Raw genomic sequence first — 16,874 nt, 5'->3', positions numbered from 1 at the left:
TCACCATAAATCCAGAGAGTGCCAGACTTTGATGACAAAATTTGCCCACAAAGGTCCGCCGCACCACCTTCCTGTTCAAGTGAGCTCAGCACAACAAGGTGAGTCCAAAAATGTATTGTATGCTGCATAAATGATGTAATATGCCAGGGCTCCTGGCTGTAGCTAAGAAAGTACTACTAAGTGTATGTTGTGTAGTAAGCTGTTAGTAGCCTATGTGCTTCAACCTAATAATTTGGTCTATTTTCCCCTCTTAATTTCGCCTACTGTTCTGACTTGGTGGTGCACATGTAGCCTATAACCTGTTTTTGAGAAATGTAATCATTGAATATTGTAAGAGCTTTCATTGTCTGTTTATTATGCCTCCTTTATTTATACTACGATTCTGACTTGGTGTACAGGGAGAACACTGCAAGAACGGCCCATGTTCTGAATTCTGTTGCTGTACATTTCAAAAGTTCTGAACAAATAGTTATATTGACTTTGTCCGTCCTAGCTCGCTCATTAATGTCTTAATCGAAATTACGGATTGCCTCTTATCCTCTTGTCGTCCCCTTTTGCCATAGTTTGTACATCTCAATTGTCAGTAGAAACCATGTTTTTTTAACCAAGTCAGCCATATTAGCTCAGTTTTTTTAAAGACAGTAAACGAGGCTGAATTAACTGTTTTGTTGCTAGGCAAGGCTCCACTTATAGCCAGGTGTAGCCGTGGTAAGGTGTTGGGACTGCTGTTGGGACTCTGCTGTTAGGACAGCTATGTATCCCCCTAACAGTTTGTGGACACCGTCTGTCACCGTTATAGTGAAATTAAAGTATTGTTCAGTGATTGGCATTTTTTGGTTTGCCCCACAAAGATTGACATGCTAAAATCGCCACTGCCTGTAACGTACACCAAAGGAGATCACATCAATCCACCTCATCCGCCGATGTCGCACTTCCACTCAATGGAAGGGAACACTATGGTGGTCTATGTTTTGCTCTACAACCCCCGCTAGTATCACAGGACTCGTTTGAACGTAACCCATACAAACAAATGGAGGAAAGGAGGTACTGTAATTTTGTGCCCAAAGAAAGAAGTTACATTTGTGAAACAATATATATATATATATTTCCTGAGCTTTTTTACATCTCCTAGATATAGGACAGACACTTCAAAACCTTGTTTCTTATGATCTATTTTTTGACCGTCCTTTTTTACATTTATGAATGTGTTATTTAATGCGTTTCTATGGGCTTTAGTAGTAAAGGCCAAAAACGTAATATATTTTTCAAATTCTTTCTTGAAATGTTTTTTTTTATATACCTAAGGGGGTACTAAAATTCTAAACCAAATGGCTAAATGATGCATGGTATGAGCATCTTAAAACAATTCCACGTCAGCGTACTTATTTATTAACATTTCGACCCTTAGGTCTTCCCCGGGCATCCATAGACCTAAGGGTCAAAACGTTGTTAATAAATATCATCTGGGAGCAGCAGTGTGCAGCTTTTTCCTTTCTGTGATAAACACTGTTAAATCGCCTCTATACTTACCTTTAACTTAATGTATATGAGGGGTCGTGTTTGCCTTGACTTTGCCCAACAATCCACTGGAACATCCGTCACATCACCTGTTTGTTCCTTGATCTAGACGGTCCCTCAGCATCATCTCAAAGGTTTTTGTTCCTGCCTTCCAGGTCCGCTCTGCACCCAGGTAAGTCCGATGACACGCCCCAATTACCACCCGCTCACCCAATTGGTGACTGACTTCGACCTTACTCCCTGAGTGGTGTCTCATTTTATTGTGTCTAGTCCTTCCTCCGCGATCACGCCCCCTTGAACAGCCGCTCTCTCGATGCTCTGGAAACAGCCCGGGTACCTGTGCTTGGCATCAGCCGCTGTTCTGTGTTCTTCTCCTTTTGCCCATGCAGTGTGTGTTACTGTAATTTAATTATACCAATATGTATTCATTAATTGAATTCCCTTAATCTATTTATGAGAATTTGTAAGATTCTTGTTTGCATAAAATAGACGGAGACCAGTCTTTTCAATAATAGGTAACAGAATTTATTCTCGGAGCGTGCTGCCACGTTACCATGAGCAACAGTTTATATACAATAACATAACATCATTTCATTGCTTAACAGAATCCCCTCCTCTCGACCAGAACAAAGGGAACTTTAAAAGTTCATTCTGACCCCCCTAGCACATACACAGGACACACAACACAACTGAATTAACTTTTGAACCCTCAACATTATCGATCACCACTTAGCTGACAGTTCTAATTAACAGAAAACCTAGGAATGCACTCCCTGTCTTATCTAAAACACCCCAGAGCTAAGTTTCGTCGGTTCAACCATAGGTTAACTACCTTATCTGTTTACTTAATCCACAACCCATTTCTTTCTTCCTAGTTGGAATGGTGTTCATTAACTTTAATTATTCCTTGTCCGTGTCACACAATCCCTTCTTATGAACTCATATTGTTAATCAGATATAAAACAGAGTATAAGTTTACTTAGTTACAGTTCCATTTAAAATGATTTGTTCAGTCATTTAATCGTAATTTTCCTAACAGTGTGTAAATCAAATTAATAGGCTGCCAAGCGTAGGCTATTAGCAGTGGTGGAAAAAGTACCCATTTGCCATACTTGAGTAAAAGTAAAGATTCCTCAATAGAAAATTACTCAAATAAAAGTGAATGTCACCCAGTAAAATACTACTTGAGTAAAAGTGTAAAAGTATTTGGTTTTAGATATACTTAAGTATCAAAAGTATCAAATTAAAATCATTTCAAATTGCTTATATTAGGCAAACCAGACGTTTGTTTTTGTTATTTATGGATAGCCAGGGTCACACTCCAACACGCAGCTATAGTTTACAAACAAAGTGTTTTTGTTTAGTGAGTCCACCAGATCGGATGCAGTAGGGATGACCAGGAATGTTCTCTTGATAAGTGTGTGAATTGGACCATGTTTCTGTCCTGCTAAGCATTCAAAATGTAATGAGTACTTTTGGGTGTCAGGGAAAATGTATGGAGTAAAAAGCACATTATTTTCATTAGGAATGTAGTGAAGAAAAAGTAAGTTGTCAAAATTATAAATAGTAAAATACAGATACCACCAAAATCGACTTTAAAGTATTTTTTACTTAAGTACTTTCCACCACTGGCTATTAGTCGGCAGAGGTGGAAGTTAAGAGAGGTGCTGATGAATAACTGAATAACAATCAACTTTATTAATTAATTGGTCTGTGAAATTACTACAATAACACAAAAATATGAGTTATTTACAAACACATGAGAGAACATTTCTTTAATGAGCAAAAGCAGAACATAGAAACTGTAATAAATGAGATAGCTGCAAGTATTAGGTAATATTGCCCCCTTTATTGAGCACTAGAATGTATATATTACATTACATAGCAGTGTGGAATGTTTGACCAAAGGTGTGTTGCCAGAAAAAAGGAAAACAAAAAACGTTCAAATATTTGGACTGTAGAAAGGTAGTAAAGTAAATGTGTGCGTTCCTGGTGTTTCTGCAATGCTGCTATCTAGTGATAAATTGAATAAACATTCATGACAATGATGTATGAACATCTGTCAAACAATAATAACAATGGTAATATAAAATAAAAATCTTAAAATGGAGCGAGAGATTAATGAAGGCTTTTTGTAGGCTTTCCTTGATGTTTTATGAGTACATGGTCAACTGAAGCCACTGTGGAGAAAGCAGAACACAATAGATGTGTAGTTATTTAGGTCTAATTTCAGTTCCTATATCCAGTCATTAATCTTAAAAATGGTCACTAACCCTAAACACATCGTTCAAATGCAAAGAGAAAATAGTGAAACCTAATTTACCTCCTGGATGTTGACTTTGATAGTTCCATTATCATCTTTGTCCAGAGTCTTGAAAGCTCCTGAAAATGCACAAAACACTATTACTGAAGGTTAATGAAAAGGAAATAGTCTGAAATCAAGAACATAATCGGACTGAACAGGGGAGTGTTGAGGATCAGTCACTTACGACACATAGCGTCCAGTCTGACCAGGCACCCAATGAAGTTGTCAAAGTCCATGTTGCCCTGTTCATCACTGTACCTGCGGACCATCAACTGGAAGAGCTGGTCGTTGAGAGGGAAGCCTGCACACGGACATAACAGGAGAAAGACACCAATGAGACCAAACACATATATGCAGGGACAAGCTGGCTTTCATCAGTTGTCATGGCTGTTTGTTGTCACTGTTATAAAAGGCCTTACAGTATGATGTCAAAGATATGCAATTCCATGTTCCGTTTCTCCTGGTCTCTGAGCTCACCTGCAGCTTTGAAGGTAGCAGGAAGCTCTTGTGAGGAGATGAGCCCGGAGCGGTCTGCGTCATTTGATATGTAGATGCACTGAATCATAGCGGAAATAAAGATACACCGAGAGGTCAAAGTTCATCAAATAAAACTTTATTTGTCACCTGCGCCGAATACAACAGGTGTAGACCTTACCGTGAAATGCTTACTTACAAGCCCTTAACCAACAGTGCAGTTCAAGAAGAATTAAGAAAATATTTACAAAAAATAAAATTAATTATAAAAAGTAACAACGAGGCTATATACAGGGGGTACCGGTACCAAGGCAGTGTGCGGGTGGTTCAGGTTAGTCAAGGTAATTTGTACATGTAGGTAGGGGTGAAGTGACTATGCATAGATAATAAACAGCGAGTAACAGTAGTGTACAAAACAAATGGAAGGGGGGGGGGGGGTCAATGTAATAGTCCGGAGGCCACAGTACCTTTCATAAAGAGTGTATTAACATAACGTTTATAAAACAACATTCTTACATTAATGGAGTAAGAGGACTGTTGGAAGTTGTATGGGGGGTTATAGGAATTTCTTGCAAATACATGTAAATCATTTCTAGCTCAAGGCAAACGTTTCACAGAAATGTCCATCATTTCACACAATTGTTCATACAGCGCCGATTGTCAAAAATGTAACAAGAGGACTGAACTCACCTGCCATTTCTTGATGTTGTTCCATAAAAACTTGAACTCATGGAAACCTAGCTTTCCTGTGCTGTCACTCTGTGTGCTCAGGGTTAAGGTAAATCTTAATATCAACTACTCTGATAGTATAGTATAGTGTAGTGTAGTATAGTCCTCCATTCTAATACAGACACTGATGTGGAAGGATACGTCCATGACAGCCACCATGCTCCTGCATGACTCGATGCTAAAGCCATCAGTCTTCAGGTCACTACCTGAAATGAACACAGACAGACCACTCCTTCACTACAATACAGAAAACCATTCCCTGGAACCAGTCTTGCGCTTCGACTCCATTTTGTGTGCAAGAGGTGTACAAAGACAAATATAGACACAAGCATGGTGTTTGTGCAAGACTAGGACTCACGTTTGCTAATGATCCTGTTGAGGATGTTCATCAGTTCCGTGGGGCTCACCTCCATGTCCTATAATGCACAGAGAGATACAGTAAGTCCTCATACGCTCTATATGCCTACATGTACTTGGGTCACAAGTCAGCTCACAAAAGGATAAGGACACCGAGACTACTTTAATGAACATATGTTTTAGGAGTACAATCATGGACCCAATGCATCGCTTTCTCTGGATTTGTGCGTGACATATTAGAACAACCTAAGTCATTGTATCAACTTTCAGCAGACACATTTGCGGCAGGTATATCTTCAGGTTTCATTCCATATGAATCTTGTGTCCCCCTTATGAGTAAGGCCTCAATGATTTCGGGCTAGTCATCAGTTTAAAGTCGATCGTTGCCAGCTTAGCCTACCAGTAGAACATGTATCCACCCCTATCTATGACTCACACAATCTACAACCCCACCCCCACAAAACCTAACCAGGCAAGAGAGCCGCCCTGCCAGACAATGGTAGGAACCACATAGAGGAGGAACCAGTCCCTCTTCTTGTCAGTGGAATAAACCAGGGTTGGGTTGTCAGCAAACCACATCCCCGGTCTCATGATGCAGTGTTCGTCACAGGAAGGAAATGTCTGTGGAACTCTGGGCTTTAGTGACTATAACCAATGGGGCAGAATCAATGATTTAAGCCAACCGGAGCTCTTCACTGTACTCTTCCAAAAGGCTTCTATTAGTTGGCAGCAGTTGCTTGACAGACAGCACATTTGAAGCCCCAAATTCACCATGTCTGTGTAGATGGTTGACCACATTCTGAAGACTGGCTCCAGATTAAGCAGGGTGAATGGCTGGAGGGGAGGGGTTTGGAATGCAAACAAGACTTAACTGGGATACAAGAGGCAACAACAGGGTTACACTGATTGTGCCAGTGTATCATCAGCCCAAAAATGGAATACCATCCATGCCATGGATAGTTGGCTGCACCTACAAAATATAATACACCACAAACAATACTGGAACTTAATTAACACACTGGTCGTTGGTCTGCACTATATTACAATAAACCACTAACAGTGGGTTAATGTAAATCATTTTAACAACTGTGTTTTGTCCTTGTGGAAACCCACATAACGAAACAGCCTCTTTAAAACATTCAACAACAGACCTGATTATACAATGGCACATTTATGGAAACTGAATTTGATAGCCGAAAGCCTTAAGTGAACGTCTCTCAATGACTCATAGCCAGAATCAAGAGAATCAAGAGGCACTCTTGACTTGACTTATCTGGGCTCTTTACTTCTCTGAATAGGATAGGAAAGGACAGTAGGTTTGGAGGTGAATAGGATCCGATATGATAGTAGTAGGAGTGTATAAGTTGAAAAACAATAACTACTTACATCCCCAGCAAGTTGCTGGAACACCTTGCGGAACTGTCTCTCCTCGTCGTTCTCATTCTGCTCCGCGTAGGCCAGAGGTCTGCGTGGTGGGGGCTAGGACACAAACAAAGACCAGGTTCTGTTAACACTAACACCCACAGCCCTCTTCACTGCGGTCGATCATGCAGGACAGCAACAGTTGTGGCTCCTTTGCTCAAAAGAGTGGTGTTAACTTCTAAAACTTTCCAGTCGGCAGTGAGTGCACTATCATAAGACTATCATAAGACAACCCCTTGGGTTGTGCTGTGGCGGAGATCTTTGTGGGCTATACTCGGCCTTGTCTCAGGATGGTAATTTGGTGGTTGAAGATATCTCTCTAGTGGTGTGGGGGCTGTGCTTCGGCAAAGTGGGTGGGGTTTTATCCTGCCTGTTTGGCCCTGTCCGGGTGTATCGTCAGATGGGGCCACAGTATCTCCAGACCCCTCCTGTCTCAGCCTCCAGTATTTATGCTGCAGTAGTTTGTGTCAGGGGGCTAGGGTCAGTCTGTTATATCTGGAGTATTTCTCCTGTTTTATCCGGTGTCCTGTGTGAATTTAAGTATGCTCTCTCTAATTTCTCTCTTTTTTAAAATCTTTCTCTCTTTCTCAGAAGACCTGACCTGAGCCTCAGGACTACCTGGCCTGATGACTCCTTGCTGTCCCCAGTCCACCTGGCCGTGCTGCTGCTCCAGTTTGAACTGTTCTGCCTACAGCTATGGAACCCTGACCTGTTCACTGGACGTGCTACCCGTCCCAGACCTGCTGTTTTCAACTCTCTAGAGACAGCAGGAGCAGTAGAGATACTCTGAATGATCGGCTATGAAAAGCCAACTGACATTTACTCCTGAGGTGCTGACCTGTTGCACCCTCGACAACTACTATGATTATTATTATTTGACCCTGCTGGTCATCTATGAACATTTGAACATCTTGGCCTTGTTCTGTTATTATCTCCACCCGGCACAGCCAGAAGAGAACTGGCCACCCCTCATAGCCTGGTTCCTCTCTAGGTTTCTTCCTAGGTTCTGGCCTTTCTAGGGAGTTTTTCCTAGCCACCGTGCCTCTACACCTGCATTGCTTGCTGTTTGGGGTTTTAGGCTGGGTGTCTGTACAGCACTTTGTGACATCAGCTGATGTAAGAAGGGCTATATAAATACATTTGATTGATTGATTGATGATGTTCTGAAGGAAAATTGGTGCTAAAGGGTTTACTCACAGGATCTGATGGCACAAATTGACCAGGGTCGATGTTGCTGTTGGAGAAAACAAGAAAGACCTATTACTATTTAATAAATGTTAGAAATGTCATGAATGAAGTCAGTATACTGATGTAACAGTATAACTTTAGACCGTCCCCTCGCCCATACCCGGGCCCGAACCAGGGACCCTCTGCACACATCAACAACAGTCACCCCTCGAAGCATCGTTACCCATCGCTCCACAAAAGCCACGGCCCTTGCAGAGCAAGGGGAACTACTACTTCAAGGTCTCAGTGCAAGTGACTTCACCGATTGAAGCGCTATTTAGCGCGCACCGCTAACTAAGCTAGCCGTTTCACATCCATTACAATGACAGTTTTTGTGCGTGTGTGTGTGTGTGAAAATGAGCCAGTCCTACCTCACAACATCCAGGATGCCACCAATGAGTCTTTTGGCCAGAAACATCTTGTGAAAGGACAGAGGCGAAAATCTACAAAAGGAGTCAAGAGAGAAACATCTGACATCAAACATCTAATCGATTAAACAAAAAGGCGACAACAGAGAGAGAAAACGAGCCAGAATACAGTATGTCCGGATGTAATAAATGTGTTGTTGGTGTTGGGGCTCCCTCTGAAAACTTTTTCTCCTTGGCCTGTATTGGTAAGTAGCACAAACAGTATAACCTCTGCAGCAGATGTCAAAAGTGACGAAGAATACCAAAAAATCAACGTCAAACAGTCTGATAAACTTGAGAAGGCAATCTGATTCCCTTAAATTGATAATAATACTTACAGGGGAAAAATGCGTTGCTGAATTCGGCAGATACTGACGTGACGGCACTCCTTTTTGGTACAAACCCAATTCCGCAAGGAGTTATTTTTCAATGCATCAGAGTTCCACACCCCTGCCCAATAGAGAAGTGCGCACCATAGGGAGAGACAGGTCGGAATGACTCTGGGTCCTACAACCCGTTAGTTTATGTCAAGAATAACTAGCATTTCCCTATTGATGATATTAGGGATGATGAGACTAATTCAGACGACACTTTTACAACACTTATGTTTGAGTCATATAGATTTAAAATAATGATCAATTGAGGGTACAAGGCCTAATGTTCATTGCATTTACTGATGCTGTTTTACAAAACAATGGCATAAGATTTCATGTACTAATAAAAACATTTTTAGAATGGCATTTTTCCTTTCGATCTATAGACCTATTTGCATAACCTACATCTTGCATGCAATGTAGATGTCTGAAACGGGGGGAAACATTTGAAAACGAAGAAGCTACGCTGTGTGAACTTGTCCAATAAGAAAGTACATTCCCAAGTTGAAAACGTTTTCTCCGGTTTGTTGTCCACGGAAGACCGCCTACATTGTGATGTCAGACAAAAGACCCAGGCAGGATGCAGGAGCGCTCGGGAAGTTGTCGCTGTGGATTCGTCCTGGTACAAATGGCGAGCGCCATGAAAACAGTGTTATTGACCACGCACAAGACAAGACAACGTACACTGTTCACGTGTAAGGTCCGTTTACCCGGCTCTGACACTGCATTTAACGGGCGTGTAAAGTGAATACAAGTTAATAAAAATGTCACGTTTATTATGCTATCAAAGCATCAGATAGGCTATGATATCTTGTTAAGAATATTGTTTAGTTCAGCCAGATTAATCTATTTCAACAGTTGATATACTGTCGCAATCTACAGAAGGAGGCATTGAGACAACACTTTCCTTCGTTTTACGCACGGTGCACCATTCTGGCGACAATGTAACATTGTAACCGCTTCCACTGTATTATACGCAATGTAACACTATCATTCTCCCTTGATTAGGCCGTCCAAATGATCCTTATTTTTTTTACTCTATCAGTGTTAGTCAATATGGGTTTGTTTCACGACTAGTTAATACAAGTAATAAATAGTACGTGATCCGATCCATTCAATCATAGACAGCCTGCCCCTGGGCAAAAATTGACTATTGGCTCACCATCATGCCCACCTACGTTCCAACTATTCAGCTATTTTGTTCAGATAATTTGAAACCCAACAGGTTTTTAATCTAAATGTTGTCCAAATCTATTTGCAGTACTCATATGTTTGACATTTTTTCACAGCTTGTGTTACAGGAAACTTTGAAAAAGCAGAGCTTTTTCCTCTTCACCAAGACAATGTTTAACAATACTGTCATTCAGCCGAAATGTAAGTAGGCGATAACCTTGCGTATGTTCCTGAAAGTTAGGATAAAACTCAGTTATTTACTGAACCTTGTAGAATATTATACAGCAAGAACATGTTAGCCCCTTCTTCTAACTAGTATTGTAGCATGGTGTACTGTCAATGCAGGATATTTGTATGGTGATGTGTGTCATCTATGCGTTGCTGGGCCTGCGCTGTGGCCTTGGCTGTTAGCCTACTACTGGAGAGAGCTGCTCGGGATCCAGTTCTGGATGGGCGGGGTCATCTTGCTGGGCATGCTGGGGAACGCGGTGTACTATGCCGAGTTCCAGAGCATCCGCTATGACGGCCTCTCCGGTCAGGAGGGGGAGAGACAAGAACCTTACAGAAAAGCCACTTGATTTCACTTGTGAAATTTCACTTGAAATTCACGTGATCACTTGAGAAACACGTTTTTGTCTGTAATTGGTCTTTTAAGGAAATCAACATGGGGTTTAAGTGGTCATTTTTGGTGGACACCCCTAAACACACATTTTCAGACAATTTTGTTTTTCTACCTAAATCTTCCTGGTGGGCAAGGTTGCAATTGGGTAAAAGATAGTTGCTCCTAGTGTGGTGCTAAATGTGCTGTTGTACTCCATTTTAATAAGCTTTATTTGTGTGCTGTGTCCTCCAACAGTCCAGGGGGCAGTAGTGTTTGTGGAGATCCTTTCAGCAGTGCGGACCCTGGCCCGTGTGCTCGTCATCATCGCTAGTCTTGGTTATGGAATTGTCAAGGGAGTCAGTCCCTTCATAAGAGGTCACATTGTTAAGACAGTGGAGAGTGTTAAACTCTATTTCCAATTCTGTCTCAATCTGTCTGTCTGTCTGTCTGTCTGTCTGTCTGTCTGTCTGTCTGTCTGTCTGTCTGTCTGTCTCTCCCTCTGCCTGCCTCTCTCTCTCTCTCTCTCTCTCTCTCTCTCTCTCTCTCTCTCTCTCTCTCTGTAGGCCAAGGCTCAGTGCATTGATACACAGGGTGGTTGGGGTGGGACTGCTCATTTCATTTGTATTTTTACCTTATATTCTCCGTTGTCGAGGGAATCCTGAGGGTCAATTCGGGTAAGTCTGGTCTCTGTCCTCTCCTTTCTGATCAATATACTACCTCGGTATTCCCCCCAAATGTATTGTCCACCTAACTAGACTATTAAAACATGTTGATCCGTTTTTGATACGGAACTAAACTAAACAATGCCATGATGCTCTTTGTTGAATATCTTCATCTTTGGCCAAAGGATGCCAGGAATCTTGTGTGTGTAGTAGTACCGTCATTCCACTGTAAAGTGTTTGCCTGTCTTTCTCACAGGGTCGGGGGGGGGGGGGGCAGTAGCAGACTACTGTGTGACATTATTCTGGCGTTCACTGACCCGTGCGTTGTGTGGTGGATATCCTTTTGGAGTGGTCAGACATTAGAGGCCATCAGTCTGCCTGTCTGTCAGTCAGCGTGTTAATCTAGTTGTCACTGTATGCAGTTAGTCTGTCAGTATTAAGACCTCTTATTTTTCTCCCTCCTGGGCATGTTTGTCTTGAGCTGTGTTTCCAACGCTTACTCAGATCTCCTCATCCCTTTTACCAGTGTCTCTCATAACTTCTCCAACAAGTTTGATTCCAACCCTCTTTGAGTGGTAGTTTGGTTCTACACGGGTCCTCTTGGTGTGTATCTGTCTATCTGCATGGCTGCCTGAAGAGTATGTGATAATGTCCCCTCGCTCCCTCTGTCGCTCCCCTCCCTTTCTCCTGCCCCTCTGTGCTTGTATCCGTTCCCCTCTCTGTCCCTTTCAGGCTGAAGATGATCTGGTGCCGCTTGCTGCTATTCCGTTGGCTGTGCTCGACTCTACCCTCTGCTGGTGGATATCCTGTACTGTACTTCCCTTCACATCTCCCCCCCTCCCCTCCCCTCCCCTCCCCTCTGACTTCATCTTCCAACGCTCTCACTTCCTGAAATCCCTGTGTGCAACAGTGCCTTGGTGGTGGTTGGTATTGGCACTTCTCCCTCTATTTCCGCCTGCCTTCGCCTTTGTCTCAGAGAAGTGCTTAACCTGGCCATGGGGGGCAGAGGGGAGCTCAACTCCTCCGGAGTGATGAGAAAATGGCTGAAAACCCTCAGACACTTATGATTGGCTTGGGTTTACGTTCAGGTATATCAGCTCGGTTGACAAGGTAGGCAAACTCTTCGGTGTTGGTTATGTTGAAAGTCAGTGGAAGAAGACTGGTATTATTGGGTTAACTGTTCTGTTGAGAATTGTATTTCAAAGGTGGGCTGTTTGTTAGCCGGGTGTGTCCTGTGGTTCTGTTGGGAGTCCTTTAACAGCCAATCACATCTTTATCAGCCTGGCCCAGACCATGAAGCTCCTTCGCCTCCGAAGAAACGTTGTCAAGCTCTCCCTGTATCGCCACTTTACCAACACCCTCATATTCGCCGTTATTGGTGAGGAGCTGTCTGTGGCTGTGTTACTGCAACCACTTAAGAGACATTTCATACATAGTGTACTATACACCTTGGTGTGCCCATGATTACAAGCATTCACTAATCTAATATATTTGGCCTGTCACTGTTCTACTCTGCAGCCTCAGTAATTTTCATTATCTGGATGATGAAGACCTTCAAGGTTTCAAAGTGCCAGTCGGTAAGTAGTGTTTGTTTACTACGTTACGTAACTTTTTAAGCCACGGGTGTCCAAACACGTGCGTGTGGTTTGAGTAAAAATAATAATAATAATCGAACTCAATGTACTTTAAAATGTCTAAAACCAAATCGAAACTGTAGAAATGATAATGAACCCACATTCATAGTTTCTTGACTGTTTCCAGCGCGCTAACAAATGAAAAGCTAGACAGTCAGAGAGCATCGGAAATAACATTTTCTTGACAATTTTGACCGCGAGGAAATCTAACCGATTTTCCGCACACACACACACACACAGTTGGCCTCTAGTGAACTGGTATTTGGCATTAGATGTATTATCTTTCACATTCTCTTCCTCTCCCGTCTCTCTTATTCACTCTCTCTTTGTATCTCTCCAGGACTGGAGGGAGCTGTGGATAGACTGCTTTCTGGCGGTTCCTCTTCTCCACCATCCTTCTGGTCATCATGTTTCTGTGGAGGCCGTCTGCCAACAACCAGAGGTAAGAGGTCACGGCTAAACAGTTCAACACAAGGCCAAAACCCTCTCAACCAAAGTCATGTCTGTTTTTTAATCTAGGGATTGGGTTACTGGCTAGGATCTTTCAGTATGTCAACAGAGACATCTGTGGCAAAGTTAGGGTCAATTCAGGACATAAAATTGCACTTGTATGGAGAAATCCCATGTCCAAGTCAACTCAAATTGAATTGAGATGGCACTGAGCCTAAGTGGGCCACGTTCGGTAGCCAAATGTTGTCGACCATTGCCGATAGGAATCCCATGAATAGAGCCGGCGTGATCCCTTAGTCTGTATGTCAGAGAATATTGATTTTCCCACATAGACATATGCTATCTGAACGTTCCACAACATTGTGTCATGTTGAACGTGCCCCTGATCTGTGATGTCATGTCCTGTTCCCCTTAGATACGCCTTCAGCCCCCTAGTGGACGAGGAGCGTGACGACGAGGCAAAGGAACAGCTGATGAATGATACATTTGATAAGAGTCACTGCTGTTTTGGTATTTCAGTCATAGGAACACAAGTTGATACTGCATATGGTTCACTGGAAGATGAAATACAGTATCTTACACGGTCTTGATAGGTAGCTAGACCTCTTTGGCCTAGTTGTCACACGCCCATAGTGTGTTGATAGTCTATGGGATGAATGTACCTTGGTTATCTCTCCTAGCAGCCATTTTTGATAGAACGTAATTGACTCAGCCAACATACGGTAATCATATCTGTGTTTCTGATCCAATCCTATTTAGTGTACTTCCAGAGGGCGTGAAGACGAGGGGTCTGAAGTCCCGAGACAAATGGAACAGCCAAGCCGAACAAAGTGGTAAGAGCCTCCTCCATAGCACAGCGATTACCACCCATACTAAGAATATAGGCTATAAACTACATTTTCTGGCTCAGAGAAGTTGTCTTGGTGATAGGATTATTATTTTTCCCAGGATGAGGATCTGAAATGGGTCGAAGAGAATATCCCATCTTCAATGGCAGATGTGTAAGTGCGAACAAATTGAAGTTGTGGAAACGTTAGAAAAATGAACCATGATTGACAGTGATAATATAATCACTTTGACTAGAAGTGTATTACAGGGTGGTTATTGTGTAACGGATGTGAAACGGCTAGCTTAGTTAGCGGTGCGCGCTAAACAGCGTTTCAATCGGTGACGTCACTTGCTCTGAGACCTTGAAGTAGTAGTTCCCCTTGCTCGTGGGTGTCAGTCGTTGATGTGTGCAGAGGGTCCCTGGTTCGCACCCGGGTATGGGCGAGGGGACGTTCTAAAGTTATACTGTTACAATTACATAGTAAGAACATTGAAACGCTCAACTTAATTAAATCAGTTTACACTCTGTGATGATGTGTGAAACAAGCACAGAAAGGATAGTTTATTTTTCTGACTGAGAAGACAACTGTAATCCAGTTCAGCTGTAAATCAAGCCAACAGGTTTTCCTTTCTGTCCCAGTGCACTGCCCCCTCTACTGGACTGACGAGTTAAGACACGGTGTTATTCCTGGTGTGAACAGCAGGTGGTGCCAGCTCCATACTTAATAAAGCGCAGTAGCTCGTTGGGTTTACGTCAGCTTGTTTATCCCTCCCTGTTTTCTTGCTGGCTTGAACAATGAGAGGGTGTGGAAGGGTGGTGTAACTTTTTCATTTAAACCCCCCCCCCCCCCCCCACATCAAATAAAGCCATTAGGATTGTCAATGCAAGGGATATCTTTAAGATATATTTTTTACTTCAAAATGTGAATATACTTGTATGGAAAGGGTCGTCGGTAGATCAGATCGCATGTATCTTTTCTATTAAAGCTTTTGTGAAGATCGATTGACTTCAATGTCCATCTTTGTTTTTCAGTCCACCATGTCGCCTTTGGAAAGTCGTTCCAACTATGCTTTTATTTACCCACAGGAGACCATGACAACCAATTTTGAGATGTCTCAAATGGAATAGACCGAGGGAGACGATGTGCACTGTAGACAGAGACCGTGCGTTGGACAACCCTATGTCTGTATATGAAGGATATTATCCCTTATGAGCTTTGTAAGCAGCGGTTGTAAATACGATGGGATAAACTATGATGTAATGAGCTCACTATTTTCATTTTATTTTTGAATGCCTGCTTATTTATATTTTTGTGGATATCTGGATTATTTTTTTTTAGATTCTTTACTACAAATTGTATCTTGCCTTTCACTGTTTACATAGGTAAAGTGCGGGAATGTGATTAAATGTTTTTTTTTTTTTTGTCCAGTATGCAGTCTTGCACTTGGCCCAGCACAATCATACACACTCCCCTACAAATCTCCCCACACACATACTTGTTATTTATCTTCTGATCTCTGACTGTCCCTCTCTCGCTTTCTCTCATTCACTGTTATACACAGACACACTGCACTACAGTCCCAGGTTCACCCTTTTCTTTCATTTCTCTACACAAGTGGTCATTAGTGACGTTCCACTGATCTGTGAATCATACAGTAGCCTTTTTAAAGAGTGACTGTTTATCTAAGCGGGTGAAATGCTCCAGACATTATAGTCAATACAGTGACCTGCCTGAGGGCAGAGCGCCATCACTGCGTGGGTCAGAATCGATTTATTGTGTCTGTTCCCACTGATAACCACCAACTATCTGGTCAACACATCCAACAACGAGACCCCTGGGGTGTTTATCTTACAGCTTCCACTTAGTATTTCCAACAATATTGTATTACAGTTGTGCGATATTGCCAAAAACAAATACCTTTTCAGTCATATTGTGAGCTTGTTTGTTTCAAAAAATGAACTGCTTAACACACATACGAAAACACCGCCTTTATTTGTCCTAATTGATTTGTCATTTGGCAGAAGAACAGGAATGTAATGACTATGTAATGATCATGTCATGAACACCTTTAGATGGTTGAAGTCCACATTCCTGGGATGGCTGTGGCTTGTGGGTAACATCCCATTTCAGTGATGCCAACCCTGTATTTGCCTGTCACTGCAGGTTATCACTTCATGCCCATTTTGTGTCATTTTTGTTTTTTAGCTAGCCTATAACGTTACATAACATGTATCTATTATGTTGGGTTAATATGTTATAATATGCTCTTACCGTCTGTCATCTCTATAATAACTTAATCCCAGAGATTTAGTTTTAACAGACAACAGTATGGTGGTGATTTCATGTATCGTGCTGTATCAAGCGTATTTACCAGAACGGTAACAGACATGTCCCTCAACTGCCAGGGCAGTGACACTGACTACAGCAGACATGTTTATCTGCAACAGGATGTCATTTACTCTGAAGGAGCTCACCTGTTGACGCAATTCATTGTGAAATGGAAGCACTCCAGATAATGCATACTGCACAAATCTGCCATTATGTAAAAGGATGTAGGATTATCAAAATAGAGATTAATGACCAATAGCATTTCCATAATGCCTTCCTACACACAGTACGTCAACATTTTATGCATAAATAGCCTCCACAATTGTGTTTTTTTTTTAGTTGTTTGATTTGAATCTTTATTGTTCTAGTTTGGGACAATTTCC

At 42.1% G+C, this 16,874-nt stretch overlaps 1 protein-coding gene and 1 pseudogene across 1 annotated transcript; one reads left to right on the top strand and one right to left on the bottom strand.

Moving 5' to 3' along the window:
- Window positions 1–3,347: 3,347 nt before the first annotated feature.
- Window positions 3,348–8,909, bottom strand: LOC135552637 (calpain small subunit 1-like). Its single transcript, XM_064984365.1, has 11 exons — window positions 8,778–8,909; window positions 8,404–8,475; window positions 8,003–8,039; window positions 6,770–6,862; window positions 5,385–5,442; window positions 5,168–5,232; window positions 4,988–5,056; window positions 4,301–4,379; window positions 4,008–4,124; window positions 3,842–3,900; window positions 3,348–3,698 (listed from the first exon to the last, which is right to left on the bottom strand). The coding sequence occupies exons 2-11, from the start codon at window positions 8,448–8,450 to the stop codon at window positions 3,672–3,674; spliced, it is 651 nt and encodes a 216-aa protein (XP_064840437.1). The 5' UTR covers window positions 8,451–8,475; window positions 8,778–8,909; the 3' UTR covers window positions 3,348–3,671.
- A 2,279-nt stretch (window positions 8,910–11,188) lies between these two features.
- On the top strand, window positions 11,189–16,818 carry LOC135552636 (transmembrane protein 87B-like; annotated as a pseudogene).
- Window positions 16,819–16,874: the final 56 nt, after the last annotated feature.

The sequence above is a fragment of the Oncorhynchus masou genome, chromosome 13 (genome assembly GCF_036934945.1).
Source record: "Oncorhynchus masou masou isolate Uvic2021 chromosome 13, UVic_Omas_1.1, whole genome shotgun sequence".
Lineage (NCBI taxonomy): Eukaryota > Metazoa > Chordata > Actinopteri > Salmoniformes > Salmonidae > Oncorhynchus > Oncorhynchus masou.
This window is presented reverse-complemented; position numbering and strand designations above follow the sequence as displayed.